Genomic DNA, 27,740 nt, shown 5'->3' on the forward strand with positions numbered 1-27,740 from the left:
GGCCTATTTGGGAGGTGAGTAAGGATGGTAGATCTGGATACAGGAAGGAGGGTAGCGCAGCCTAAAAGTTACAACTCTTAAAAACGTATATAATATAGTGCTGCGCCGATGATGATGTTCTGCTTCTGTGATGTACTGCTACCAATGAATGAATGAATGGATGGATGGATGATAACTACATTTCTCAGGTCTCGTGCACGTCACACTCGCATCACGAGTTGGCGTATGCCTAATCGTTTTTTTGTGTAAAGGTTTGTTTATGGTTAGCGCTGAAAAGGCAAAAGCGTAATGGTGGTGGACAGCCTCTGATGTGGATTTGTTGTTTGAGTCTTATGGAGCGTTCAGTAAAGTTGGTGGAAGTGAGTTGAAGACTGGAAAATTGAGAAAAAGGGATAAAGTTGCAAATAAAGTTGAGGCTCGGTCTAATCCCACTGGGAAAGAACTGGTTGCATCAACGTTGTCTCCACGTCATTTGAACAAAAACGTTCAATGTGATGACGTTGAATCAACATGGAAACTGATTGGATTTGCAAAAAGTCATCAAAGTAAGGGAATTTAGTCTTATTTTCACCCAATTTCTAACCTGAATCCGTTGCAACGTCGTAATTACAAAAAGTTTGGCGATGTGGCAGGTGTGTGCAGACGGAATAAATATGTTGTTGAAGAGTTAGTGGATACACGATGATGCAATTGTGGTGGGAACCATGTTCCCGAGTTTAGGATGGCCCTGTAAGGGTGAGGGAGGGTAAGGGAGGTCGAAATAGCAATAATCAGGGCTGTCCAGCAGGTCTCATATGTGGAGGCAGTGCAATTTGGGGTGGCAGGTAGCCTAGTGGTTAGAGCGTTGGGCCAGTAACCGAAAGGTTCCTGGATTGAATCCCAGAGCGGTCAAGGCAGCCCCTGAACAAGGCAGTTAACCCACAGTTCCCTGGTAGGCCAACATTTTGCAGGGAATACGGTCTGAAGATGATCTTCCCTCTTAGACCCCAGAGCCTGTAGGGATCTGCGTATGCATTTTAATCTGAATAAAGGAGTACATAGATTTATTTTGTGTATGTTCGATTTTTTTCCTCACCCTTTCCGTATTTCCCCGTGCTTTTTCTGCGTTAAAGTTCCCCAGTTTTCACCCCACACAGTAGGTGGCGGCATAATACCAGAGCAGCAGCCTATGACGAGCTAGCGAAAATAGCATCAAATCTAACTACACCTTCGGAAAGAGTACGGGGTGAAACAAGTTAAGAAACCTAAGCTAAATTGCTCGCCGCCAAAATGCAGATAACATTAAAAACTCTCCAACAGCAGACATTTAAAATCGACATAGACGCAGAGGAGACGGTGAGTTGAAACCATGCATTTGTTGAAGGGGTGGAGGACTTCGTCTAACTTACCGTTGCGTTGGCTAACAAGCTAAGCTAACTTGCATTCTTAGCTAGTTTGACATGGCTGGCTAACGTTAGCAAAGCAACTTCAACATGTTTAAGTCCTCAGTCAAGTAACTAGATAACGTTGGTAAGTTTCTTAGTAACGTTACTTAACAAAGTAGGTTGTTCGTTACTGCAAATACACCCATTGTGATTTTATGTTGGCAAAAACTGGTAGTGGTAGTGTACGCGGTAGCTGACTAATGCTAGCATTAGCTGGTAAGTGTTGGTAGTTAGCTATCTAATTGTCTCAAGTTTCTCAACCCCAACTATTTGTTAGCTAACTAGCAATGGCTAATTCAATAACTTTTGCCATGGATAGCCACAATGTGCTCTAACGATATATATTTATTCAAAACGACAACTTTCGAGTTTAGCGTAGTTAGGTAGCTCCCTAACGTTAGCTAGCTAGCTAAACAGCTGCTGCCTCACGTGTCTTATGAAGCAGTTGGATAGTTTATTAGCTAACCTAGCTAAATGTTGATAATCCAAATAATTGATCCATATAACGTTACTGTAGCGATCTAACTTCGTTTGACACCCCTATAGCTAGATAGATACTGTCGGCATTTGGTTGTTATTAGCGAGGCAAATATTAGCTAACGTTAGGGGACGTCGTTATCTAACGTTGGGCTGAGGAGAGGTCTCTGCATTGAGTCATTGACAGTGGCCTATTGGCGTGACCCAGAATTCTGATAAGTTGTCAATCATAAACTGTTTTTATTTTAGGCAGTGTGTAGTTAGTTGCCAAGTATTAGTACTATAAGACCTCTCTCAGAGAACTCGGGCACCAGACTTTGAATTGTTTAATTGGTTTCATAGCTATCTCTTTTAGCCTAATCATCAGCCATTTAACCAGTAAACTGAGACATATCATATGCTTCTCGCAATGGACTTCGTTCTCTTTATGATTTGTCTGTCGTCTTCTCTCTCTTTACAGGTAAAAACCTTAAAGGAAAAAATTGAGAATGAGAAGGGAAAAGATGGTTTTCCGGTTGCTGGACAAAAGTTGATATATGCAGGTACAGTTTCAGTCTTGTATTCCCCTGCTCTCTCTTTTGTCTGACACTTTGATGAGGACAGATAGAAATGCATAGGTCGTTGCGCTGTCACAATATAATTACATGTCTGTGTTGGCTTGTCCTGTGGCATCTCAATGTTTTCATGTAATTATGTTACAGGATTGCAGCAATAGTGTTCAATCTGTGTATGTGGCATGCTAATGTTTCTTCACCACTATGAATTAACCTTATAGGTGATGGGGATGGGTTTCTGGCAATTTCAATGGCAAAGAATGTCAGGGTTATTGTGGAATTGTCGGTTGATAAATGAATATCTTCATGTTTGTTGCTTGAAGGGAAAATCCTAAATGATGACACAGCCCTCAAGGAGTATAAGATTGATGAGAAGAACTTTGTGGTCGTCATGGTGGCAAAGGTAAGGGATTAGAAACGTTGCAATTTGTCCATGAAATTACATGCCTTTCATTGGGGTGGAGACCTGAATACATAACATACGCTTCACTATTTTCAAATCCATCATAAACATGCTACACACACACACACACACAGTGACAACCACTGATAGTGGCAGATGGACTTAATTAACTTTCCATGTCACTGGATGTGTGTGTAGCTTGTGTGTGTGTTCACCTTGAAGCAATATTTTCCCAGACCTGTCACATGCACCTCAATATCACTAAGAAGACAGGCAGAATGCAGATTAAATCCCACTGTGCAGAGTGGATTGCAATCTGTTACATCTCCGCTCCCTATGCTCTCAGGTGCAGCAACAGTTCATGTAATGGAGTTTCTCACTGCAGAGCTACAATATGTGCCTTCTGCACAGTTTGAATGTCTATAATAGAGGTCGACTGATTATGATTTTTCAACACCGATACCAATTATTGGAGGACCAAAAAAAACAATGCCGATTAAAAATATATATATATATTTTTTAAATGTTTTATGTTTTTACATTTTTTAAATTTGTAATAATGACAATTACAACAATACGGAATGAACACTTTTTAACTTAATATAATACATTTAAAAAAAAAAAACTATTTAGCCTCAAATAAATCATGAAACATGTTCAATTTGGTTTAAATAATACAAAAACAAAGTGTTGGAGAAGTAAAAGTGCAATATATGCCATGTAGAAAAGCTAACGTTTGAGTTCCTTGCTCAGAACATGAGAACATATGAGTTGCAACAAGGTAGGGGCGGTATACAGAAGATAGCCCTATTTGGTAAAAGACCAAGTCTATATTATGGCAAGAAAAGCTCAAATAAGCAAAGAGAAATGATAGTATCATTCTTTAAATACATGGTCAGTCAATAACAAAAAGGTCAAGAACTTTGAAAGTTTCTTCAAGTGCATTTGCAAAAACCATCAAGCACTGATAACTGGCTCTCATGAGGACCGCCACAGGAAAGGAAGACCCAGAGTTACCTCTGCTGCAGAGGATAAGTTCATTAGTTAACTGCACCTCAGATTCCAGCCAAATAAATGCTTCACAGAGTTCAAGTAACAGACACATCTCAACATCAACTGTTCAGAGGAGACTGCGTGAATCAGGCCTTCATGGTCAAATTGCTGCAAAGAAACCACTACAGGAGGACACCAATAAGAAGAGACTTGGTTGGGCCAAGAAACACGAGCAATGGACGTTAGGCCGATGGAAATTTGTCATTTGGTCTGATGAGTCCAAATTTGAGATTTTGGGTTCCAACCGCCGTGTCTTTGTGAGATGCAGAGTAGGTGAACGGATGATCTCCGTGTGGTTCCCACCGTGAAGCATGGAGGAGAAGGTGTATTGGTGCTTTGCTGGTGACCCTGTCTGATTTATTTTGAATTCAAGGCACATTCTGCAACGATGCGCCATCCCATCTGGTTTGCGCTTAGTCCCACTATCATTTGTTTTTCAACAGGACAATGACCCAACACACCTTCAGGCTGTGTAAGGGCTATTTGACCAAGATATGGAGTGCTGCATCAGATGACCTGGTCTCCACAATCACCTGACTTCTATCCAATTGAGATGGCTTGGGATGAGTTGGACCACAGAGTGAAGGAAAAGCAACCAAGTAACCAAAAGCAACAAGTGCTCAGTATTTGTGGGAACTCCTTCAAGACTTTTGGAAAAGCATTCCATGTGAAACCTGGTTGAGTGAATGCCAAAAGTGTGCAAAGCTGTCATCAAGGCAACGGGTGGCTACTTTGAAGAATCTCAAATATAAAATATATTTATTTATAAATATATTTATATTTTTTTAATGGTTACTGAATTAAGAGTTATGTTTAGGTTTGTCTTCACTGTTCTACAATGTAGAAAATAGTTAAAAATAAAGAACTAATGAGTAGGTGTCAACTTTTGACTGGTACTGTATATGCAAGTACACCATTGCCATATGTGGATCTGTGCCATTCACTTTGAACTGGATTGCTTTTTTACAGCATGAGCGGTCATGAGTAGATGCTTTTGTTTTGAGATCAGAGTTAAATTTAAGCGATGTGCACATTTGACATTTGTTCATATCCTTCGCTAATTAGTGAGATATTATCCAAGTTCTAGATCATTTGTAGTCAACAATGTGGGAGTGATTGCTTCTGACAAAGAGCACCAAACGTGTGAGCTTTTCTTTGTCTTAAAGGGGCAGTGTATTTTGAGACGGGCTTGAATAAGCTAAGTTTTCAGTCACCTGGTCTGAAGGACAAGTGGATAAACGGGTCAATGTCAATCCCTGCATGTTTTTAATAAAAGTAATGGAATGTAGGCCTACATTGAACACCACTCTGGCTGCTACTGTAGGCTGAACAATATCGGCTAATTCCATGTTGGAATGTTATGTGATGCAGTTTCTATTTATTTTTTTGTTGATCGTATACCACTGTGGTAGGCCTACATTATGCTCAAAGAGCCACAGTTTTAAGTGGTCAAGTAAGCTACTAACTTAAAGTGAGTACTGCCTCTGTGTTCACAGTAAACGTGCGCCGGAAGTTACAATTTTCAGTGTTCCAGTTTGTGCTCAGCAGACCTGAAATCTGCTTGGTGAGGGAAAAATGTAGGGAACATTGGCTACCATTTGATATCCTGTAAGTTATATTGGCCAGTAAAGCTCAGGCAGTTCAGCAAAAATAAGGACCTTGAAAATTAACAATGACATCCAATTATGATATTTGACCATTCATTCATTTCTGCAAAACATGGAGTATTCTGTTGATTTTAGTTATTGTATCTGTGTGAGTGGGCCAGTTCGTTTTGCATGGCCCGGTGCACTTAGATAGCTGACTTTGTTTTTATCATCAAACCAAAAACATAACATGACAACTCCTAGGGCCCTTTAGTACCTTCTTAGCCAATTTTCACATCCATCACTGAAGCCACCCGCCATGTCGCTGTAACACCGATGGTGTCAGTGGACTTGGAGCCTACATTGACTGTGGGCACAGAACCGGTTTCAGCTTCATAGCGAATACACTCTTCCACTGTTGGTAGCCAGTGTAATCGTTCGGGACAAAGTGAGGCCCTCATATGACTGAAGCACGAGGGGTTCCCCTGACCCAGTAAGACTTTCTTCCCCTCTTGACCAAACATGCATGCCGGTAAACAGTGCGTTGCCGACACCAGCAGACCGTTCCTCTCTGAATGTCAAAGCCACAGTGTATTGTTGGTATATTACTTTTTGATACATGTATTTTCGCAACTTTTTTTCCAAATCAACATTTGCATAAATAACTTTTAAAAATGTTTTTGATGATCATCAATCCACGATGTTAGGTTTGTGGAAATATATTGTGCAACCTGTTCTTTTAAATCTTCAGATGGAAAAATGTTACTTATCAAAATGAGCAGCCTGGGAGTTAAGGGGCAATTCTGCCACTTTTCAGCCTCGTATTCAGGTCCGCACCAAACTAGTGTCTACAAATGTGAAAACGTAGCCTTTCTATGATCTGTGGTTAAAGATATATTAGAAAAGGTCCTAAAAAAAAAATTATCTGTGATATCACAGGGTAGGATTAAAGTTTTAAACTGTGATTTATCAAAACCTAAAACACGTTTCTAGCCGGAGGGTATTTCGAAGTGCTCCCCACCGCGCAAATCTGTTTTACCTTTTGATGTCATCGGGTAGAACTTTCTAACTATATTGTTGAAAAGTGCCGTTTTCACATGTAGAGACAATTTTCATTCGTTAGTGGTGGAATTTCCTTTTTAAGATGGCTTGCTATTTTTTTGCTACCTCACAAAGTGATAGTGGCCTAAAATGGTAATTGTTACTGCCAATCGGTATTCAATGTGTCCATGTCTGTAGCCTAAATCAGATCACAGGCTTCTTACCTGACAAGCCATGTTGCTAAAATAATTTGTACTCTATCACCTATAGGCCTATGTTTTTAAGTAAAATATGCTGTTGAGCCCAACCTTGAGCACTGGACATTCCCCTTTTTCTCTATGTAGCCTAAAGCAGCCCCAGCAGCTGCCCAGCCTTCCAGTGCTACCACGACCACCACCTCCAGCACTACAGTCCCCACAGTACCCGCTGCTGCCTTGTCAGGCTCAGATAACCCACCCGAGGGGGGCAAACCAGAGGACAAACCAGCTGAGGAGAGGCCCTCCAACACCTCAGCCCCAGCATCAACTCCAACCAGGTAGGGCTGGGTCGGCAGTCAATGGCTCTCAAATTGCAAACCTATTCCGTATACACAGTGTACAAAACTAATTAAATCTTTCCATGAGACTGTCCCGGTGAAAGCTATGATCCCATATTGATGTCACTGGTTAAATCCACTTGAATCATTGTAGATCAAGGTGAGGAGACATGTTAAATAATTATTTTTAAGCATTGACTCAATTGAGACATGGAGTGTGCATGTGTGCCATTGATGGTGAATAGGCAAGACAAAAGATTGAAGTGCCTTTGAACGGGTAGTAAGTGCCTGGCGTTTGAATGTGTCAAGAACGGCAACGCAGCTTGGTTTTTCATGCTCAATTTTCTGTGTGTCAAGAATGGTCCACCAACAAAAGGACATCCAGCCAACACAATTGTGGGAAGCATTTGAGTCAACAGCGTCCCTGTGGATCGCTTTCGACACCTTGCCCAGACAAATTGAGGCAGCCTCGCTGCCATTAGGTACCGAGATGAGATCCTCAGGGGGTGCAAGTGAACATTGGGAAGGTGTCCCTAATGTTTTGTTCACAGGCCCTGGTCTTGTTCCCTATATAGTTCACTGTTTGACCAGAGCCCTATTGCCTATAGTGCACTACCCCCCCCCCCCCCCCCCCCCCCTCTAAATTATTGAACTACACATAGGAAGTAGGGGGGTACCATTTGGGATGTAGCCACTGTTACGTTTGGCCTGGGTCATTAATAGGAAGCTGCTGTTTCCAGAGTCATGTTCGACGGTAGCCACATGCAAAACTTTAACTGAGATTGCATTCTTATTGGAAATGGGGACGTTTTAGATTCCGCTAGTGTCGGTTATAGTATAATTAATATCTCCTAATGGTTGTATTTTATGAGAACAGATCATGGTACAATGGAACAGTACTCTCATCAGCTTTATACGCCTTCTCTTTCAGTTCGTCTGATCTCTTTGCCAATGTGAACATGTTCGAGGAGGCAACTTCTGCTCTAGGTAAATGGTCCTCCTGATATGAGTTAACCCAATTTTGTGAATGGATTATAATCTGAAAACATACTTTCTCTTTTGTAGTTAGGTCTATAGCTATGTCTTAATATTGTCTTCCCTGTAGAGAGAGAGAGAGAGAGATATATTATATATTATATATATATATATATATATATATATATATATATATATATTAGGGCTATTCCTTTCGCTTTTTTTTATCTCTCAATCTGTTTTCATTAGGCTGTTTATCCTAGTGAATGTCATCTGAAGTTTTCAAGAGTCTCCCTGATCAAAATGGCATCTGATTGGTTGGTTGTTCTTCCTGCTCCTCAGTGACAGGCCAATCATATGAGAACATGGTGACCGAGATGATGCTGATGGGCTATGAGAGGGAGCAGGTGGTGGCATCACTCCGAGCCAGCTTCAACAACCCAGACAGAGCTGTGGAGTACCTGCTTACAGTAAGTACCTCCCATCACTCTATCCACTTCTCCAGTCTGACACCCCTTTTTTATTCTGAATGGTTTAGTCTAAAAGTGATAATATGACAGTGACCACGTTTTCATGCGCACAGTATTCCGGATAGGAGCTCATATTCCGCTTAAGGTATTGTTCGGTATAAGCTGTTTACATGCACCTTTTGATATCCCACTCAAGAGTATCCATTAATAAACAGAATATTCCAAATTAAGTTAATATGGGTTAAATGGACTAGTAACTGAAATATGGACACTGACTGTAGGGCTACCTTATGTAGCGTAATATACAGTGCATTCAGAAAGTATTCAGACCCCTTCACTTTTTCCGCATTTTAAATCACAGCCTATATAAAATAAATAATAAAAAAAATCTTAATCTAAACACAATACCCCATAATGACAAAGCCAAAACAGGTTTGTAGATGTGTTTATTTTTAATAAATGTTTAAAAATATAAAAAAAATATTTGCAAAGGTATTTATACCCTTTGCTATGAAACTCGAAATTGAGCTCAGGGGAATCCTGTCTCCGTTGATTATCCTTGAGGTGTTTCTACAGCTTGATTGGGTCCACCTGTGGTAAATTCAATTGATTGAACATGATTTGGAAAGGCACACCCCTATCTGTATAAGGTCCCACAGTTGACAGTGCATGTCAGAGCAAAAACTGTGAGGTCGAAGGAATTGTCCGTAGAGCTCCGAGGCAGGATTGTGTCAGATCTGGGGAAGTGTACCAAAAAATGTCTGTAGCATTGACGGTCCCAAAGAACACCGTGGCCTCCATCATTCTTAAATGAAAGACGTTTGGTACCACCAAGACTCTTCTTGGAGCTGGCGGCAGGCCCATAAAGGACTCTCTGACCATTCTTTGGCCTGAATGCCATGCCTCACGTCTGGAGGAAACCTGGCACCATCCCTACGGTGAAGCATGGTGGTGGTAGCATCATGCTGTGGGGATGTTTTTCAGAGGGAAGGGACTGGGAGACCAGTCAGGATCGAAGGAAAGATTGCCGGAGAAAAGTACAGAGAGAACCTAATCCACAGTGCTCAGGACCTGGCGGCATCGGTTCACCTTCCAACTGGAGAGACCTGAAAATAGCTGTGCAGCGACGCTCCCCATCCAACCTGACAGAGCTTGAAAGGATCTGCTGAGAAGAATGGGAGAAACTCCCCAAATACAGGTGTGCCGAGCTTGTAGCGTTATACCCAAGAAGACTCGAGGCTGTAATTGCTGCCAAAGGTGCTGCAACAAAGTTCTGAGTAAAGGGTCTGAATATATATGTAAATGTGATATTTCAGGTTTTTCTTTTTTTTTTTGTCTCCCCGAAAATGTGAATGCTACTGTAATGTTGTCTTTGACACTTATGCAAGCAGACGGTAAGAACCACATGAAATATGCACCCAGACGAATTGAAGTCTTATCAGAAACGTGTTTCATTGTTTTCTCAGCTTTTAATTTCCTTAAAATCAGTCAAACGGATAACTTTTGGACATTTTGCACAGGACCAATCTCTCCACTGTTTTGGAGTTATTGCATTTGTTCCTTGGTCCCTAAAAGACATTCAGCAGTGTTTAACTAGATTACTAATGCATTCATTCTGTCAATGTAAGACATTATTCTGGTGAGCACTACTTTATTTAGTCTTCTGGGGCAACAATTTATGACAGATTTGAAGCTGCATGTGTCTAACGATTGGCTAGTTGACAGAAATAATAATAATAATAATAATAATAATACGGCCTACAAAGTGTCAGACATTATAAGCAGGAAGTTGTCTAAATTTGGGGTGAAAGTAGCCAGTAGTCTATACGATCCTGTTCGGAGTATCAGCAAAATACATTATGGAGTTATGGTGTATCGAACTGTGCGGGTAGCCTACTTTTTTAAAATGATTTGTTTGAGAATCAGATAACAACACCAATGATATACAAAACTGAGGCTGCGCAGACTGCAAAAAAAACAGTAAATGGGATAAGATGCCACAGTGTCAGTAGGCATCTTTTCCGGGTTTCTCAATTTTTAAATGTGAAATTTTTTTTTAACCTTTTATTTTACTAGGCAAGTCAGTTAAGAACAAATTCTTATTTTCAATGACGGCATAGGAACAGTGGGTTTAACTGCCTGTTCAGGGGCAGAACGACAGATTTGTACCTTGTCAGCTCGGGGATTTGAACTTGCAACCTTTCAGTTACAAGTCCAACGCTCTAACCACTAGGCTACCCTGCCGCCCCCTCACAACCGGGATACAAGATTTTTTGGGTTATTGTAAACGGGATCTGATGTTTGTCATCACAAAAAGCATAGTACTTGAGTATCCCGAATAGTAACGGTATATTGGTGTGCATGTTAACATGGTCATTGACTCAAAATATCCCGTGTTTTTTTTTTTTTTTTGTTGTTGTTGTTTTTGTGCTCTGATGGTTTTCATCCATGTGTTTCTTCGAGCTGAGATGATGGAGCTAGATTCCTCAACCCTGTCTGGCAGCTCTAATGTATCTCCTGTGGTTGTTCTTCAGGGGATCCCAGCTGGGGAGGAGGGCCATGTGAGTGCTGACCCAGTGGTGCCCCCTGTGGGTGGAGGAACTCCAGCTCTGAACACTGGCAGTATGACCACCCCAGCCAGCACAGGCTCCCTAGCCAGCGCTGCAACAGGAGGTGTGTCTGCTTCTCCACTATACGCATGCACATGTGTAACAACACTTCTGTATGCAGTGCACACACAAATAGTATTTGACGGCTTTCTATTATTTTCCTTTGAATAATAAAGAGATGCCCTATGTGCTGCACTGTATCAATTGTTCTATGCCATAAACGGTTTGGCATACTGGAGTTTAGAACACTAGTGTGCTGCTGTGTGGAAGAGGAATGTAGAACTTTGGGAACAAAGAACATACAAAATGGACCTGTAGAAATAGAACATGGAAATGGAACATAGAACTGTGTGGATTGAAAATAGAACAGTGCCATTGTCCTTCTATGGTGTGACCTCCAATCCCCTCTCTCCCTCTCCTGTGTTTCCAGCCAACCCTCTGGGGTTCCTGGTTAACCAGCCCCAGTTTCTCCAGATGAGACAGATCATCCAGCAGAACCCCTCTCTGCTCCCTGCCTTACTACAGCAGATAGGGAGGGAGAACCCCCAGCTTCTGCAAGTATGGACAACACACTCACGCAAACGCCTCGATTTACAGTCTGTCTCCGATATACTCCCGAATCTCTGGCCTCTTGATGATAGACAATTATTCCACAATTTTGTAGGCTACAATGAGCAGTGAAATTGATGGAATTCCAGTCCTTCTGCCAAATACATTTGTCTGTGTCATTTAGCTCCCCAGGCCTCTCATGCATATTGAAGGAATGAGATCAGAGCCTGAAGGCATAGCAGCAGACCCCCTCTGTGATACTGTTGTGTGTCCCAAATGGTGCCCTATTATCTTTATAGTGCATTACTGTTGACTAGAGCCCTATGTGAACTCTGGTCAAACGTAATGCACTATAAAGGTAATAAGGTGCCATTTGGGAAGCAGAATGTGTTCAGCCTCAAACCAACCTCTGGTCAGCTGTAATTACCTGGGATTTATTCAATGATGTGAAATGTTCATAATGTTGTAGGTATCAAAGGTTCTTGGAACCACTGGCCTGGACTGGTGCGTTGATCAAATCTAAACCATCAGATTCATTTGTAGAGGGGCTGCACTCAATGTTGCTGGTAGAAATGTCATGTGTAGAACTGTGACTAACAGTTGGCTCATTTCCTGATCTGTACAATGCATTTCTATCTGAACGTTGAGTCTGTTGCTCCTTCCTGAACAAACCCCTGATCACTCTCTCTCCATGGGTGTGTTCATTATGTACCAAACGGAGGAGAACTGAGTAAAGCGAGAAGGGACTACTTGGAATCGGTCTAAGAAAGGCCTGTTTTCCGTTGTTTTTCTGTTGTGTGCCCTAATGAACACAATCCTGTTTGTCTGTTTCCCTTTCAGCAAATCAGCAGCCACCAAGAGCAGTTCATCCAGATGCTGAACGAGCCAGCCCAGGAGGGGGGTCAGGGAGGAGGAGGAGTAGGTGGTGGTGGTGGAGGAGGTGTTGGAGTGGGGGTCGGTGGGGAGGCTGGAAGTGGCATGAACTATATTCAGGTCACACCCCAGGAGAAGGAGGCCATTGAGAGGGTAAGAAAGGAGGGAATCTCACAAGCCAAGATGACTGTTGATAAGTGGCTACAGTTGAAAATTTGCTAGTTAGCTAAATAATTTACAGAAATGCTGATTTATTTTAATTATTTAAAAAATATATATAATTTAAAAAGAAAGTTAAATGCATTGAGTAAACATAGCGATTCTCTGGTACTTTTGTATTGTTTTTAGCCAATAGTTCTGAAAGTAGCGCTCACGAGCCAAAAGTGGTCACCAAAAATGGTGTACTACGTCACATACACTGTATACAGTGCATTTGGAAAGTTTTCAGACCCCTTCTGTTTTTCCACATTTTGTTATGTTATACAGCCTTATTCTAAAATTGATTAAATATAATGTTTTCCCTCAATCTACACACTACCCCATAATGACAAAGGGAAAACAGGTTTTTAGAAAATGTTTTATATTTATTCAAACGGAAAAAACTGATACCTTATTTGCATAAGTATTCAGACCCTTTGCTATGAGACTCAATATTGAGCTCAGATGCATCATGTTTCCATTGTTCATCCTTGAGAAGTTTCTCCAACTTGATAGACCTGTGGTAAGTTCAATTGATTGGACATGATTTGGAAAGGCACACACCTGTCTATAAGGCCCCACGGTTGACCGTGCATGTCAGAGCAAAAACCAAGCCATGAGGTCAAAGGAATTGTCCGTGAAGCTCAGACAGGATTGTGTCGAGGCACGGATCTGGGGAAGTGTACCAACAAATGTTTGCTGGATTGAAGGTCCCCAAGAACACAGTGGCCTCCATCATTCTTAAATGGAAGAAGTTTGGAACCACCAAGACTCTTCCTATAGCTGGCCAAACTGAGCAATCGGGGGAGAAGGGCCTTGGTCAGGCAGGTGACAAACAACTCGATGGTCACTGACAGAGCTCCAGAGTTCTTCTGTGGAGATGGGAGAACCTTCCAGAAAGACAACCATCTCTGCAGCACTCCACCAATCAGGCCTTAATGGTAGAGTGGTCAGATCAGAAGACGTGGTAAGTTAAAGAAGGGAGGACTCTTCCTCAACTGTAATCGGTTCTGGATGGGACATTCAGAAAGGACTGTTAATTTGTTACTAGGTAAATGGAACATGACAGCCCGCTTGGAATTTGTCTCTCACACCATGAGAAACAAGATTTCATCTGGTCTGATGAAACCAAGATTGAATTCTTTAGCTTGAATGCCAAGCGTTACGTCGGGAGGAAACCTGGCACCATCCCTGCGGTGAAGCATGTTGGTGGCAGCATCCTGCTGTGGGGATGTTGTTCAGCGGCAGGGACTGGGAGACTAGTCAGGATCGAATGAACGAAGCAAAGTACAGAGATCCTTGATGAAAACCTGCTCCAGAGCGCTCAGGACCTCCAACAGGCTCAGGCTTCACCTTCCAAAAGGACAACAAACTCTAAGCGCACAGCCAATACAACGCAGGAGTGGCTTCGGTAAAAGTCTCTGAATGTCATTGAGTGGCCCAGCCATAGCCTGGACTTGAACCCGATCGAACATTTCTGGAGAGACCTGAAAATAGCTGTACGGCGACGCTCCCCATCCAAACTGACAGCGCTTGAAAGGCTCTGCAGGGAAGAATGGGAGAAACTCCTCAAATAAAGGTGTGCGAAGCTTGCAGCTTCATACCAAGTCGTCTCAGGGCTGTAATTGCTACTAAAGGTGCTTCAGCAAAGTACCTAGTAAAGAGTCTGAATACTTATCTAAATGATTTAATTTTTTTATTCATACGTTTACAAACATTTTTTAAAAAAATGCATTGTGGTTTTGGGGTATTATTAGTAGATGGATGACTGAAGAATCTATTTTAGTATAAAGCTGTAACAAAATGTGGAAAAAGTAGAGGGGTCGGAATACTTTCTGAATGCAATGTATATCAATCTAGAACAGGATTATGTGTTATGGATGCAATTTGAAAGGAATTGATAGACTGCTCGCTCGTGCACAGATTTAATACGATGTTAGCGTGATGGGCTGTTTTTCACTCTGCAGCTGCAATAAAAAAAATCTTTACAATTAAATATGGTGACCCCTGAAAGCAAGATGGAGATGGGTGTATTAGACACGCATTCAGTCTTTATTACTGTAGCATAGACTACGCAAATGTAGGTCCACTTGTCAGAAAAAAGTCTACGTGCATCGTGAACTGCGCTCCATAATGAGGTGGGCGATCTGTCACCACCCTGAACGTTGATGATTCATCATGCAGAGGCCGTAGAGATGACGGCTGTGAACATTGCATATAATTTAACAGTTCCATTTCACGCCATGCTGTTCATATAAATCATTTTATAAACTGGATGGTGTGAGCCCTGAATGCTGATTGGCTGACCGCCGTGGTATATCAGACTGTATACCCGGGGTATGACAAAACCCGTAGTTTACTGCTCTAAATACGTTGGTAACCAGTTTATAAAAGCAGTAAGGCATCTCGTGGTATATAGGCAATATACCATAGCTACGGGCTGTGTCCTGGCATGCCGCGTTGCGACGTGCTTAAGAACACCCCTTAACCGTTGGGGTGGCAGGTAGCTTTGTGGTTGGACTAGTAACCGAAAGGTTGTGAGATCGAATCCCTGAGCTGACAAGGTAAAAATCTGTCATTCTGCCCCTGAACAAGGCAGTCAACCCACTGTTCCTAGGCAGTCATTGAAAATAAGAATTTGTTCTTAACGGTCTTGCCTAGTTAAATAAATATACCACACCCACTTGGGCCTTATATCTTAATTATAATTTACCGGTTTCTCAGTTATTTACCCCGGGAAAGGGGAGTGGGTTTGTGCGGTAAATCTCGGTATCCGGGTTCCCTCCATTCAGCCCTAATTTGAAATTCATAATGTGCCATGGATTGTGTAAACAACAGGAATTGTTGGATGGCGGGCATGTGGGGTGTGTTCCAAACAAAACTACAAGGGTGCTTGCTCTAGTTCCTCAACGGCACAGCTAGGAGAGCAAAAACAATAGCTACTCTATTTTGAGTCATAAAAGTGCATTGAAATTACGTAGGAACTGTGCACACTTTGGAGAGGTGTGTGGCCACTTGGAGACACCAGTTAGTCCTCTCACTCAAACCATTTTATTTTTTTTGTCTGCATCTACCCTACCTTTTCCAAGAATATTCTTATGTTACTGAATGTGTCCAGAGTATTTTCAGATTTGATCAACCAATGCAGTGAAAATTACACTAAATGCAAATTGAACACAATCATCAGTGTAACGTTTGGATTCAGTCTTGTCAGGTGAACTGTTGTCCTCAGCTTGGGTCAAATGTTCCTATAATCTCAACTGTTTCCTTTCAGTTGCTACTATGCTTGTGCATATGTATTTCATATTTCTTTAAAAAACATTTCAATTTAGCTCTACCCATATTGGCCAATTCTCACTAGTGTAAAGGGCTTAGCGACGTGTTGATTTGACTGCATTGTTTTCAACTGAAGATGCATGAATAAATGCCTATTTCTGGGAATAGGAATGTAATATCAATCCTGTCATCGCTATTCAGGAATGTTGTTTATGTCATTTCAATATTGACTCTGTCTGTTTTGTCTTACAGCTAAAAGCCCTAGGATTCCCTGAAGGACTTGTTATACAGGCCTACTTTGCCTGTGAGAAGAATGAGAACTTGGCCGCTAACTTCCTCTTACAACAGAATTTTGACGATGACTAAAAAGGGAGCCATGATAGTCATTTCGGTCCTTTTTTTTTTTTCTCTACATTTTGATTGATCAATATTGGATGAGCATAAATAAAACATGGCCTTCGCATTTTCCCAAATTTTACTACAAAATACATGATACATATTTTTTTGTGAAATAAAAGCTGTTACTCTGATCACCTTCCTTGAGTTAAAGCTACTTGGTTCATCAGATATCACCTGTGTGCTACCCGTTTGTTTATTTTTTTATTTGGCTAAAGACCAACATGATTGTTTCTCATAAGGAAATTAATACTGGTTTTAAAGGTTGATCGCAGAATGTAGTTATAAGAGGAGTAGTTATACAAGTATGTGATTGGGCCATTTGTTATTGCATATTCATATACATCATTGTTCTTGTTTGAAAGTGTTTTTCTTTGTCTCAATTGACCAGTATAGGGATCCCAGTACATAATAAAAACTGCAGTTTTAAATGACATTTTTAAACAAGCAACATTGTTATTTTGCTATTTTCATATTTTTTGTTAAACTTCCAACAAACTTAAAGTGAATTGCATGAGTTACAGCAGATTTAAAAAAAGGCAACTGTACAAATATGGGAAGTACTGATGTTTCATGCAGCCTGAAAATAGCAAATTATCCTAGTTATTTCAGACCTCTAAAGGTATGTATATGACTTCCGTAGCTCATAGTAGCCTTGTGTTTACAGTTACTATCCACTTGATTTACTGTCATTTTTACAAAGAAATAAAACGTTTCAACAGAGTAATGCTATTTTGTTTATTATTTTAAAGAGGGCGGGTGTAAGCAGCTCTTTTGACCGTTGACTCTATGAATAACACTAGGAAAATAATATTGTTGCTCTTATTTGAAGATCCATTTGTGTCGGAGTCTCTACTAGTCTTCCACACAATATAAGTATTTATTTATTCCTTCTCCAATTGGTATGCAGTCATCTGAAAATGCCTACAAAAGGATGCCATTTTAGATTATTGCGATGCACTCATACACCAATGACTTGTACACAATTTGTACAGTACACCCCACCCACCACTACACCTTCTCAAGCAGACGACTGAGACCAGCAGGGGGCAGCATAGACTGCAACATATGTCTTGAAAGTTTCTTCCAAACCACTGAGGTGTGTGTTCAACATCAGGGTTGAGGTTGATTTGAATTAAAGCCAGTCAATTCAAGAAGGAAGCTAAAATTCCAACTTCACTATTGTAAAATGTTATATTCCTTCTAAATAAGTTCAAGTTTTCAATTTGTATCTTCAATTCAAATCACTGAAATTACTGACATTTTTGTCTGACTCAATTACACTTTGTACATTATGAGAAAGTGTGGAGTTTGTCATCATTGTGCATCTGTGTATAAGTTTCTAATTGACATTTCTTAACTAACTTTATGACCATTATCTAGTCCTTTGTCTCACTTGTTTGAGATGTTTTATTTATTTCCCTTAAATGAGTAGTTCTCCCTGTCTCCACTCATTGAGAAACAGACCCTAAATGTCAGTTGAACATTCGTGTCAACCAGGTTTCCATCCAATCTTTTTATGCAAGTAAAGTAAAATTGTTGACAAAATATGCTAGACAAAGCGGGATAATTTTATCGGTCAAATTTGTTGGTACTACCACTTGGGAAAGCATCCAGTTTATTAGGCTACAGATGAAATAGTTATGATCTTCGCAGGGTGGTGAAAGTGCACGTTGATGAGCTTGATGCTTCTTTCCAATAAATATTGAGTGTCTTATTCTGGGGACATGGTGAATCAATGCTTGGTTGTATAACCGATGTGAAATGGCTAGCTAGTTAGCGGTGGTGCGCACTAATAGCGTTTCAATTGGTGACGTCACCTGCTCGGAGACCTTGAAGTAGTGATTCCCCTTGCTTTGCAAGGGCCGCGCATTTTGTGGAGCGATGGGTAACGCTGCTTCGTGGGTGACTGTTGTTATGTGAAGAGCGTCCCTGGTTCGTGCCCGGGTATGGGTGAGGGGACGGTCTACAGTTGCTGTTTCACAAATACAAATAATCTTGCTCTTATCCATAAAAAGCTAATGTAGTTAGCCTACCCTCATCTGCTAACTGTTGGCTAGAGCACTTTTTTTTTTTTAAAGCAAATCATTTTGTGACAAAACCATCAGTTGACAATGATGGAAACCCACCCAGTCCAATTGATGGAAACATCTCTGGGAAAATGTGCATATTGTTTTTATGCAGATTTAGAATATTCGCATGAAAATCTGTCGCCATTTGGATGGAAACCCTAGCTTATGACATGTCAATGATATTCTCAAAATTCACCCCTATGAATTTTGATTTAGTTCAATTTAAAACTAGGATATGAAACAGATGAAGAATGGGACTTGAAGGGACATTTGATTTATGCAATGCCAATTTTGACAGGACAGCAACATGATCAATTAAACTCGTAAAATGCAACTGAGCGTTATGAAGAGAGACTTATGTTAAATAAATAAACTAAAATAAAGGTTATATGAGTATTTCTTAGCCTTCAAGATCTGTGAGTCAATATGACAATATTTAAGTCAAGGAGAAGTCACATTAAGAATAAAGGTTGTAAAAACATACTTGGGCAGTTGCCCCTATACAGATCTAGGATCAGCTTTCCCTCCACACCTAAGTGGGAGAAATAAAAAATTGACCCAGGACCAGTGTCTAGGGGCAACTTCACCCTACTCCCACACATCTAGCCAGTAGCCACCTACAGTACCAGGAAGTTTCCTGTGATCTGATAAGGCCATTTGCTGAGCAGGTACCAGCAGGTTTCTGTGTGATTGTTCCCTAAACATCATGTTAGCTTTCTTCCGTTACATCAGCATGCCTGGGTGACTCATCTCACCGTGTTGCCCTGATAAACAAGGCCATTTTACTTACATTCAAATCTTTCCTGTATTGTTTATGATCATGTCCAAATATAACAGAATTAGACATGATTTTGTTTGATCTTTCAATAAAAATCTTCACAAATGATAGTTTACCCACCTTTTTATTTTGCGAATAGGGTTTAGGCCTAGGTTATTTTGCATTATGGGTTTACCTACGTATTTACCTACGGTGATCAGGGCACTTTTGTACTTTACCACTACGTCCCTGATGATAATGTCAATTCGGTATTGCACCTTCAATTCTTCCCTCAACAGACCACTTTTGACCAGGAAACTGTTGACCTTAAGAAGCTGCTTCTGTCTGCCTGACAAATTGACCATTGGAAATAATCCACGGATCTTAACTTCTGGATGCCAGTCACAGCGTACCTGTCTGGCTTGCCAAGTCCTGAATAGTATACACTGAAACATGCCATTACCATTCAAATATGCTTTCCTTCCTGCGTCTCAGAGCAGAAAGACGTTTTTGGTGTTGAGGAGAGACAGTAAAGTCGATGGGTTCAAAGTAGCTGGAGGGGAGAGAGAGAGACAGAAAGAGAGCTTCAGGAGAGTGCTAAAGCATTGGCTAGGGAAGGGAAGACACCTCTTTTCAATATGTACTGCTGGATCTGGACGGAGAGGCGGAGTCGGTCCGAAGGAAGACTTCTGGTCCACACAGGGTTGTGAACAGGCTTTTTAGTTGAGAGTGGGAATACAGCCTAGAACTCATTCCTGATTTTTTTTTCTCTTCTTACTCCTATCAATTCCCTCAAGCAGCTTGCTTATGAACATTCTGTTGACTTTATGTGAAGGTCCCATTGTGAACCAACCATGCCAAGTGTTGCTTAGCCAAATAGCCTCTCGATCCCAGCATACCAGTTAAACTACCAACCACTCAGCTGTAATGCCCGTTTCCAAGTTTTAACATGACACAGTGGGAACATCAGAAGTCCATTACGTGTCATTGTAACCTGTTGTAGGTAATGTATCTTATATTCATTAACATCTATAAAGTCGACAACATGCCATATACAATTGAAACCAAATTACCATTTTGGCTTTTGGAGAGTATAGTGTGCATTGATATATATACACATACACACATAGGCATACATGCACACACATAATCCGCACACACACACACACACACTCAGAAAGTTTTTCTCTCTACGTTGTACAGATCAGGCCGTGCAGTGCCAGAGGTATGTGAGAGAAGCTGCCCTGGCTCTGTGGTTTGTATCAGTTTCAAATGTTCTGTGAAAAACATTGCTGCTGCTACACACGTATGCCTCTCTGGATAATGATAATGCTCCCGTTGGTTTTCTCCACATTACCTTCAGTACATAATCAACCAGGTGAATGTGATGAATGACGCTATTGGGGAGGTGAAATGTTGCTGGTGATGGTTTACCTCTGTGCGAGTTTTTTAAAAACTTTCCTACAGAACTATAATGATTATAAATGGGCAGTACCAGTCACTATAGTCGTAAAGATCACCCAGAGTGTAAATAAGTGCATAATTACATAGTTCTGATTCCTGCTCTTAGATATTATAGCTAGATTGATGTTTAAACACAGAGACAGGCAGCCATTTACACTCGCACCCAGATCCATGACATCAAAGGCATGCAGTGTGTGTGTGTTATTGAGAGCAGCAGGAGAAGATGTATAGGACCTTAGTATTGCTCTTGGACCGGAGCCAGAGCTGCATATGGTCCTGGTTTGTGTTTGTGCAAAATGGCTGTGAGGCTCACGCTTCCCAAGTGACCATGACGAAACACAGCAAAATCAACACGCAGCACGCCAGCACCAGACCAGACTACACACACACACATACACGCACACACAAACCAGACTCCACTCCAGCAGGCCCAGCCTCGGGTCAGCAAAAGCAGTCAAACTCCTCTGAGAGTTCCGGGTCGTGCTTTTATTAAGTGGCACTGTTAAGACTCTAACTGTTAAGTCACATCGCCTCGATCTGCAACACTCCCTCAAGGAGTTCCCTTAAAAAAAAAACGCGGCTTTCTTGTAGTGGTTAGCTTTGCATGTGCGTCACTGTCAATGGCAACAATAACAGCTCTAATGAAGGATGCCTACGTAGGTAAGTAGACGGGCCTGCTTTGGACCTACCTACACAAAGTGCACTACCTTAGCAACAACAAACAATAACAACAAGGAGAGAGGGAACCCTGCCTTCCCGGGAGTTCCTCTGGAATGCTAAGCTCCAGTCCACCCTGATATTTGTAGTCTCAAAAAGGAGGTTGTCTTGGCGACAGGGGGGGGGGGGGTGTCTTTGAGGGAAGCCCCACATCTTGCTGAAGTTGCTGTTTGGATTGTCACGGTGCAAAGTTCTTGGAAGTAGTAACAACTAGTCGGCAGCCACACCTTGTGTTGGTTCAGGTCTAGTTTACACTGCAGACAGGGCTTTTGTTGTGGCATGTGTCGAGGCTCTATAGAGATACTCCAATGTTTGGGCGGAAGAACACACCATAAAGGGAATGAATGGGTTGTTAAATTTAAAAAAAGAAAAAAAGTAGTACCTTTCAGGGACTGGGTGAAAGAGTTGCACCTTCATATAGTTTCTTGAATGAACCACAGATTGTTTATCTTTGTAGAAGGAAGTCTAGTTTTGTTTATTAGGATACCCATTAGCTACTACACATGCAGCAGCTACTCTTCCTGGGGTCCACATGTACAAAACAGTAATAGACAAAAACAACAGAAAATATGACATTAAATTCAAAATAAAATAACAGACAAAAGTTTGGACACACCTAGTCATTCCAGGGTTTTTCTTTACTTTTACTATTTTCTACATTGTAGAATAATAATGAAGACATCAAAACTATGAAATAACACATATGGAATCATGTAGTAACCAAAAAAGTGTGAAACAAATCAAATGATATTTTAGATTTTAGATTCTTCAAAGTAGCAACCTTTTGCCTTGATGACAGCTTTGCACACACCCATCAGCGTTGCAGTTCTGGACACAAAATTGTGTGCCTGGCACCTACTACAATAGCCAGTTCAAAGGCACTTCACTCTTTTGACTTGCCCATATCACCCTTTGAATGGCACACATACAATGTCTCAAGGCTTAAAAATGCTTCTTCAAACTGTCTTCTCCCCTTCATCTACACTAATTGAAGTGGATTTAACAAGGGATCATAGCTTTCATCTGGTTAGTCTATATCATGGAAAGAGCAGCTATTCATAATGTTTCGTTATTGAATGCGAGAGTAGAGTGACACCGCTAGTGGGGTCTCGAACCCAGGCCAATGACAAACACCCGAATCACTGTCCCTATAACAGACATGACTAGAACATGTTCTTATTGGGCCAGTATATTTGTGCCCTGTCCAGAAGAAACCCCAAACTCTCCTTACTGCACACTTGTATAGATCTGAAACAACTTGATAGGTTTAAGCAACAGGGTGAATGCACTTGGAGGTAAATCTCAGCTCTGTTAAAAGCTGAGAAAATATTTTATTGAGCATAGTGATTAAGGTGTATTATGAAACAGGTTAACATGCCCCACCAACACCATACAACTAAACAGAAAGCCCTTCAATTGCTAAAATAAGTAAATAAATCAATCATCATCTTAACTGATACCTGACACACACATGGTGGCGTAGCACATCGGCATACCGTGAAAACAAGAGTTTGTGAGTTCAAATCCCAGGTTGAGGACATATTGAATAGTGTAATTATTGCATAAATGCATATTGCACAATGCAATCATGTATGTCAAACATGTAATTTAAAAGTACTGTGTGAGTATCTCTAACCTTGCCAACAGACAAAGAGCCATCGTAGCTCACAAATCATGGCCTTGATTGGTTCGGTGATGTGCAATACATTTTTCTTTGGACACATAAATGTTCTTGCAACGTTCCCACAACATGTGTCTAGAACATTAATATCTTATATTCTGAGAACATGGCAACTATGTTCCATGTACGCTACCATTCAAAAGTTTGGGGTCACTTAGAAATGTCCTTGTCTTTGAAAGAAAAGCACATTTTTTGTCCATTAAAATAGCATGAAATTGATCAGAATTACAGTATAGACATTGTTAATGTTGTAAATGACTATTGTAGCTGGAAACGGAAGATTTTTTATGGAATATCTACATAGGCGTACAGAGGCCTATTATCAGCAACCATCAATCCTGTGTTCCAATGGCAGAGTTCCTCTGTCCAGTGTCTGTGTTCTTTTGCCCATCTTAATATTTAATTATTACTGGCCAGTCTGAGATGTGGCTTTTTCTTTGCAACTCTGCCTAGATGGTCAGCATCCCGGAGTCGCCTATTCACTGTTTACGTTGAGACTGGTGTTTTACAGGTACTATTTAAGGAAGCTGCCAGTTGAGGACTTGCGAGGTGTCTGTTTCTCAAACAAGACACTCTAATGTACTTGTCCTCTTGCTCAGTTGTGCACCGGGGCCCCCCACTCCTCTTTCTATTCTGGTTAGAGGCAGTTTGCGCTGTTCTGTGATCACAACAGCGTTGTACCAGATCTTCAGTTTCTTGGCAATTTTTCGCATGGAGTAGCCTTCATTTCTCAGAACAAGAATAGACTGACGAGTTTCAGAAGAAAGGTCTTTGTTTCTGGCCTTTTTGAGCCTGTAATCGAACCCACAAATGCTGATGCTCCACATACTCAACTAGTCTCAAGAAGGCCAGTTGTATTGCTTCTTTAATCACAACGTTAGCTAATCTAAGTTAGCTAACTTGGCTAATTGATAATTAGAAAACCCTTTTGCAATTATGTTAGCACAGCTGAAAACTGTTGTGTTGATTAAAGAAGCAATACAACTGGCCTTCTTGAGACTAGTTGAGTATGTGGAGCATCAGCATTTGTGGGTTCGATTACAGGCTCAAAATGGCCAGAAACAAAGACCTTTCTTCTGAAACTCGTCAGTCTATTCTTGTTCTGAGAAATGAAGGCTACTCCATGCGAAAAATTGCCAAGAAACTGAAGATCTGGTACAACGCTGTTGTGATCACAGAACAGCGCAAACTGCCTCTAACCAGAATAGAAAGAGGAGTGGGGGGCCCCGGTGCACAACTGAGCAAGAGGACAAGTACATTAGAGTGTCTTGTTTGAGAAACAGACACCTCGCAAGTCCTCAACTGGCAGCTTCCTTAAATAGTACCTGTAAAACACCAGTCTCAACGTAAACAGTGAATAGGCGACTCCGGGATGCTGACCATCTAGGCAGAGTTGCAAAGAAAAAGCCACATCTCAGACTGGCCAGTAATAATTAAATATTAAGATGGGCAAAAGAACACAGACACTGGACAGAGGAACTCTGCCTAGAAGGCCAGCATCCCGGATTCGCCTCTTCACTGTTGACGTTGAGACTGGTGTTTTTCGGGTACTATTTAATGAAGCCGCCAGTTGAGGACTTGTGAGTTGTCTGTTTCTCAAACTAGCTCCAGCACAGTTATGTACGTTTTGGAGCAATACAAGGCAAACTGATAAGAGATCAGCTGATTGAAGAAACTTTCAACCCCAGAGTACAAGAAATGCTGTTACTTGAAGATGCTAATTTAACCCTTGCTCATTCACTCAGACTTGCTCTACAAATTGAATCTGCCACTGAACGTGCTGCTAAAATAGGTGAAAACACAAGCATAACCCATAATGAGTGCTTTCATTGGAGAGCAGTCAATGCAGCAATTACAGCGCATTCGGAAAATATTCAGACCCGTTTTCCATTTCTACATTTTGTTATGTTACAGCCTTATTCTAAAATATATATTTTTTCCTCATCAATCTACACTCAATATCCCATAACGACAAAGCGAAAACAGGTTTTTAGAAATGTTAGCAAATTTATCTAAAACAATAAAAAACGAAATACCTTATTTACATAAGTATTCAGACCCTTTGCTATGGGACTTGAAATTGAGCTCGGGTGCATCCTGTTTCCATTGATCATCCTTGAGCTGTTTCTACAAATTGATTGGTGTCCACCTGTGGTAAATTCTTTTGATTGGACATGATTTGGAAAGGCACACACCTGTCTTTTTAACGTCCCACAGTTGACAGTGCATGCAAAGGTGGGAAAAGTACTCAATTGTCATACTTGAGTTAAAGTAAAGATACCTTAATACAAAATGAGGAAGGAATGTAGTGAAGTAAAAGTAAAAGTAGTCCAAAATATATATAGTAAAGTAAAGTACAGATAGTTCCTCGGCGTACATATCACTGACAAACTGAAATGGCCCACCCACACAGACAGTGTGGTGAAGAATACGCAACAGTATGAGTGAAAGTAAACACAGACAACTAAGGTGAAGGACATTGTGACTTCTTGTGGACAATAGAGCCTTACACTTACAAACTAAGGAGAAGGCCCAATCTAACCCTTTTCACGAAGTGGAACCCTTTTCACAAAGACCTGGGTCCAACAGAGATGCATGACAAAGACCTTCAACACGTAAATACATGCATTACTTCTTACCCAAACAGTCGCAATTTGGGGCAAGGTATTAGGATTACTGTGAGCGTAGTTCCCAAATGTATCCAAGTGTTGTCTCTCTCTCTCTCTCTCTCTCTCTTTAACTCTCCATCTTTTGTAACAAGTGTCATATTGTGTTAGTCCGCTCAGAATGAGACCGATATGAGGTAATGATTAAATCAAAACAGAGAACATCAAGGTAAGTAGAGTATTACCTTTAGGCCAACACTACTTAAACAGCAGACGCCTCTAAAACAAGCATGTGACTAAAAAACAGAACCTGTCCTAGTTCAAACTACTGGCTGAGTTTTTATTTCTAATTATAAAAACATTTGAGTTTGAGATCACTCACACTGCCCACCTTTTAAAGTGTGATCTGTATAGGCTACTGCACACGTTGGCCACCATGCTTCTTTGGTTTCTGTCTATCATCATCTCATTGCTCAACTATGATGGGCTGCATCTATGTAATGGTTTTATAATGACTTTGTGACAGTCCAACAAAGGAAACGTCACAGTGTGTCTTGGCATGTCACACTTCTTTTATTGCCTTCATTACGCTTCTCTTTCCGTGCAAAGTCTTGGCCAAGTTATAGTTCTATAATATTTTTTTATATAGTACATCACAGTCTTTAAATCCAGCAACACATTGCTTCTCTTTTTGCTTTGGTTTCTGGCCGGAGCAATATAAAACCTTTCTTCTGGATCATATGATGTGTCCCAAATGGCACCCTGTTCTCAATATGGTGAACCAATGAGTGCATGAGTGCACTATGTAGTGAATAAACGGCCACTTGGGATGCAACTCCAGTCTTTTCCCCTGTGATGTTTTGGATTGTTAAATCTGTCATGAGGATTTGTAAAAAGGGAGACACTGTGGCCCTCCAATCCTGGCTTCTCACACGGTACACGTCTCTGCCTCCCCACCTCTCTCTGGCATGCTTCTGGTGTGAGAGTGATCGCTGTGTGGTTTTCATGTGCTATAACTCATCATCACTTAGACGGTCCCACAAAGCTGTCTACTCAGGGGGATTTCATATGTAAGGGAGTTCTCACTGATGTGCTCCTTTAACACATAAAGTGAACGCTGCAATTACCCCTGAGATGACAATCAGAGAGAGAGAGAGAGGGAGGGGGGGGGGGGGGTACCATGTCGCTGTCATCAAGGCAAAGGGTGGCTACTTTGAAGAATCTAAAATCTAAAATGTATTTTGATTTGTTTAACACTTTTTCGGTTACTACATGATTCCACGTGTTATTTCATAGTTTTGATGTCTTCACTATTATTCTACAATGTAGAAAATAGTACAAATAAAGAAAAATCCTGGAATGAGGAGATGTGTCCAAACTTTGACTGGTACTATAGGTTAAATCAGTAAGCCGGTCTGAATGGCTTGCACACTTTAACTTCATCCAGTAATCACAATATATTCACATTGTTTTCTCTCTATGGGCCTAGCTGGTATTTAGCGTTATTATCATTATCAGCATAGCGTCACGTTCTCTCCTCTTTTACTCTTAGCCACGTGCAGAATGTCATTCACCTATTGCTGTATAACCTATGAGCATTGCACGATGACGCAATTTAACCACGCTTGCTGAACAATCACCTCCTCTCTCAACCCATGAGCATATACAGTGCCTTGCGAAAGTATTCGGCCCCCTTGAACTTTGCGACCTTTTGCCACATTTCAGGCTTCAAACATAAAGATATAAAACTGTATTTTTTTGTGAAGAATCAACAAAAGGGGGACACAATCATGAAGTGGAACGACATTTATTGGATATTTCAAACTTCTTTAACAAATCAAAAACTGAAAAATTGGGCGTGCAAAATTATTCAGCCCCTTTATTTTCAGTGCAGCAAACTCTCTCCAGAAGTTCAGTGAGGATCTCTGAATGATCCAATGTTGACCTAAATAACTAATGATGATAAATACAATCCACCTGTGTGTAATCAAGTCTCCGTATAAATGCACCTGCACTGTGATAGT

At 41.0% G+C, this 27,740-nt stretch overlaps 1 protein-coding gene across 1 annotated transcript; it reads left to right on the plus strand.

Moving 5' to 3' along the window:
* Positions 1–1,173: 1,173 nt before the first annotated feature.
* Positions 1,174–17,143, plus strand: LOC110523965 (lysine-specific demethylase RAD23B). Its single transcript, XM_021603146.3, has 10 exons — positions 1,174–1,335; positions 2,362–2,443; positions 2,779–2,858; positions 6,883–7,073; positions 8,005–8,060; positions 8,391–8,518; positions 11,053–11,191; positions 11,558–11,685; positions 12,517–12,702; positions 16,276–17,143. Exons 1-10 carry the CDS (start codon positions 1,270–1,272, stop codon positions 16,387–16,389), a joined length of 1,170 nt encoding a protein of 389 aa, XP_021458821.3. The 5' UTR covers positions 1,174–1,269; the 3' UTR covers positions 16,390–17,143.
* Positions 17,144–27,740: the final 10,597 nt, after the last annotated feature.

The sequence above is a fragment of the Oncorhynchus mykiss genome, chromosome 5, assembly GCF_057628025.1.
Source record: "Oncorhynchus mykiss isolate SJ-2025 chromosome 5, ASM5762802v1, whole genome shotgun sequence".
Lineage (NCBI taxonomy): Eukaryota > Metazoa > Chordata > Actinopteri > Salmoniformes > Salmonidae > Oncorhynchus > Oncorhynchus mykiss.

Bases quoted from the DNA above. Each gene is read 5' to 3' on its own strand.
- LOC110523965 (XM_021603146.3), top strand. From the start codon at position 1,270: ATGCAGATAACATTAAAAACTCTCCAACAGCAGACATTTAAAATCGAC. The intron at 2,859-6,882 runs GTAAGGGATTAG...TTCTCTATGTAG, and splicing joins TGGTCGTCATGGTGGCAAAG to CCTAAAGCAGCCCCAGCAGC. The intron at 7,074-8,004 runs GTAGGGCTGGGT...CTTCTCTTTCAG, and splicing joins CCAGCATCAACTCCAACCAG to TTCGTCTGATCTCTTTGCCA.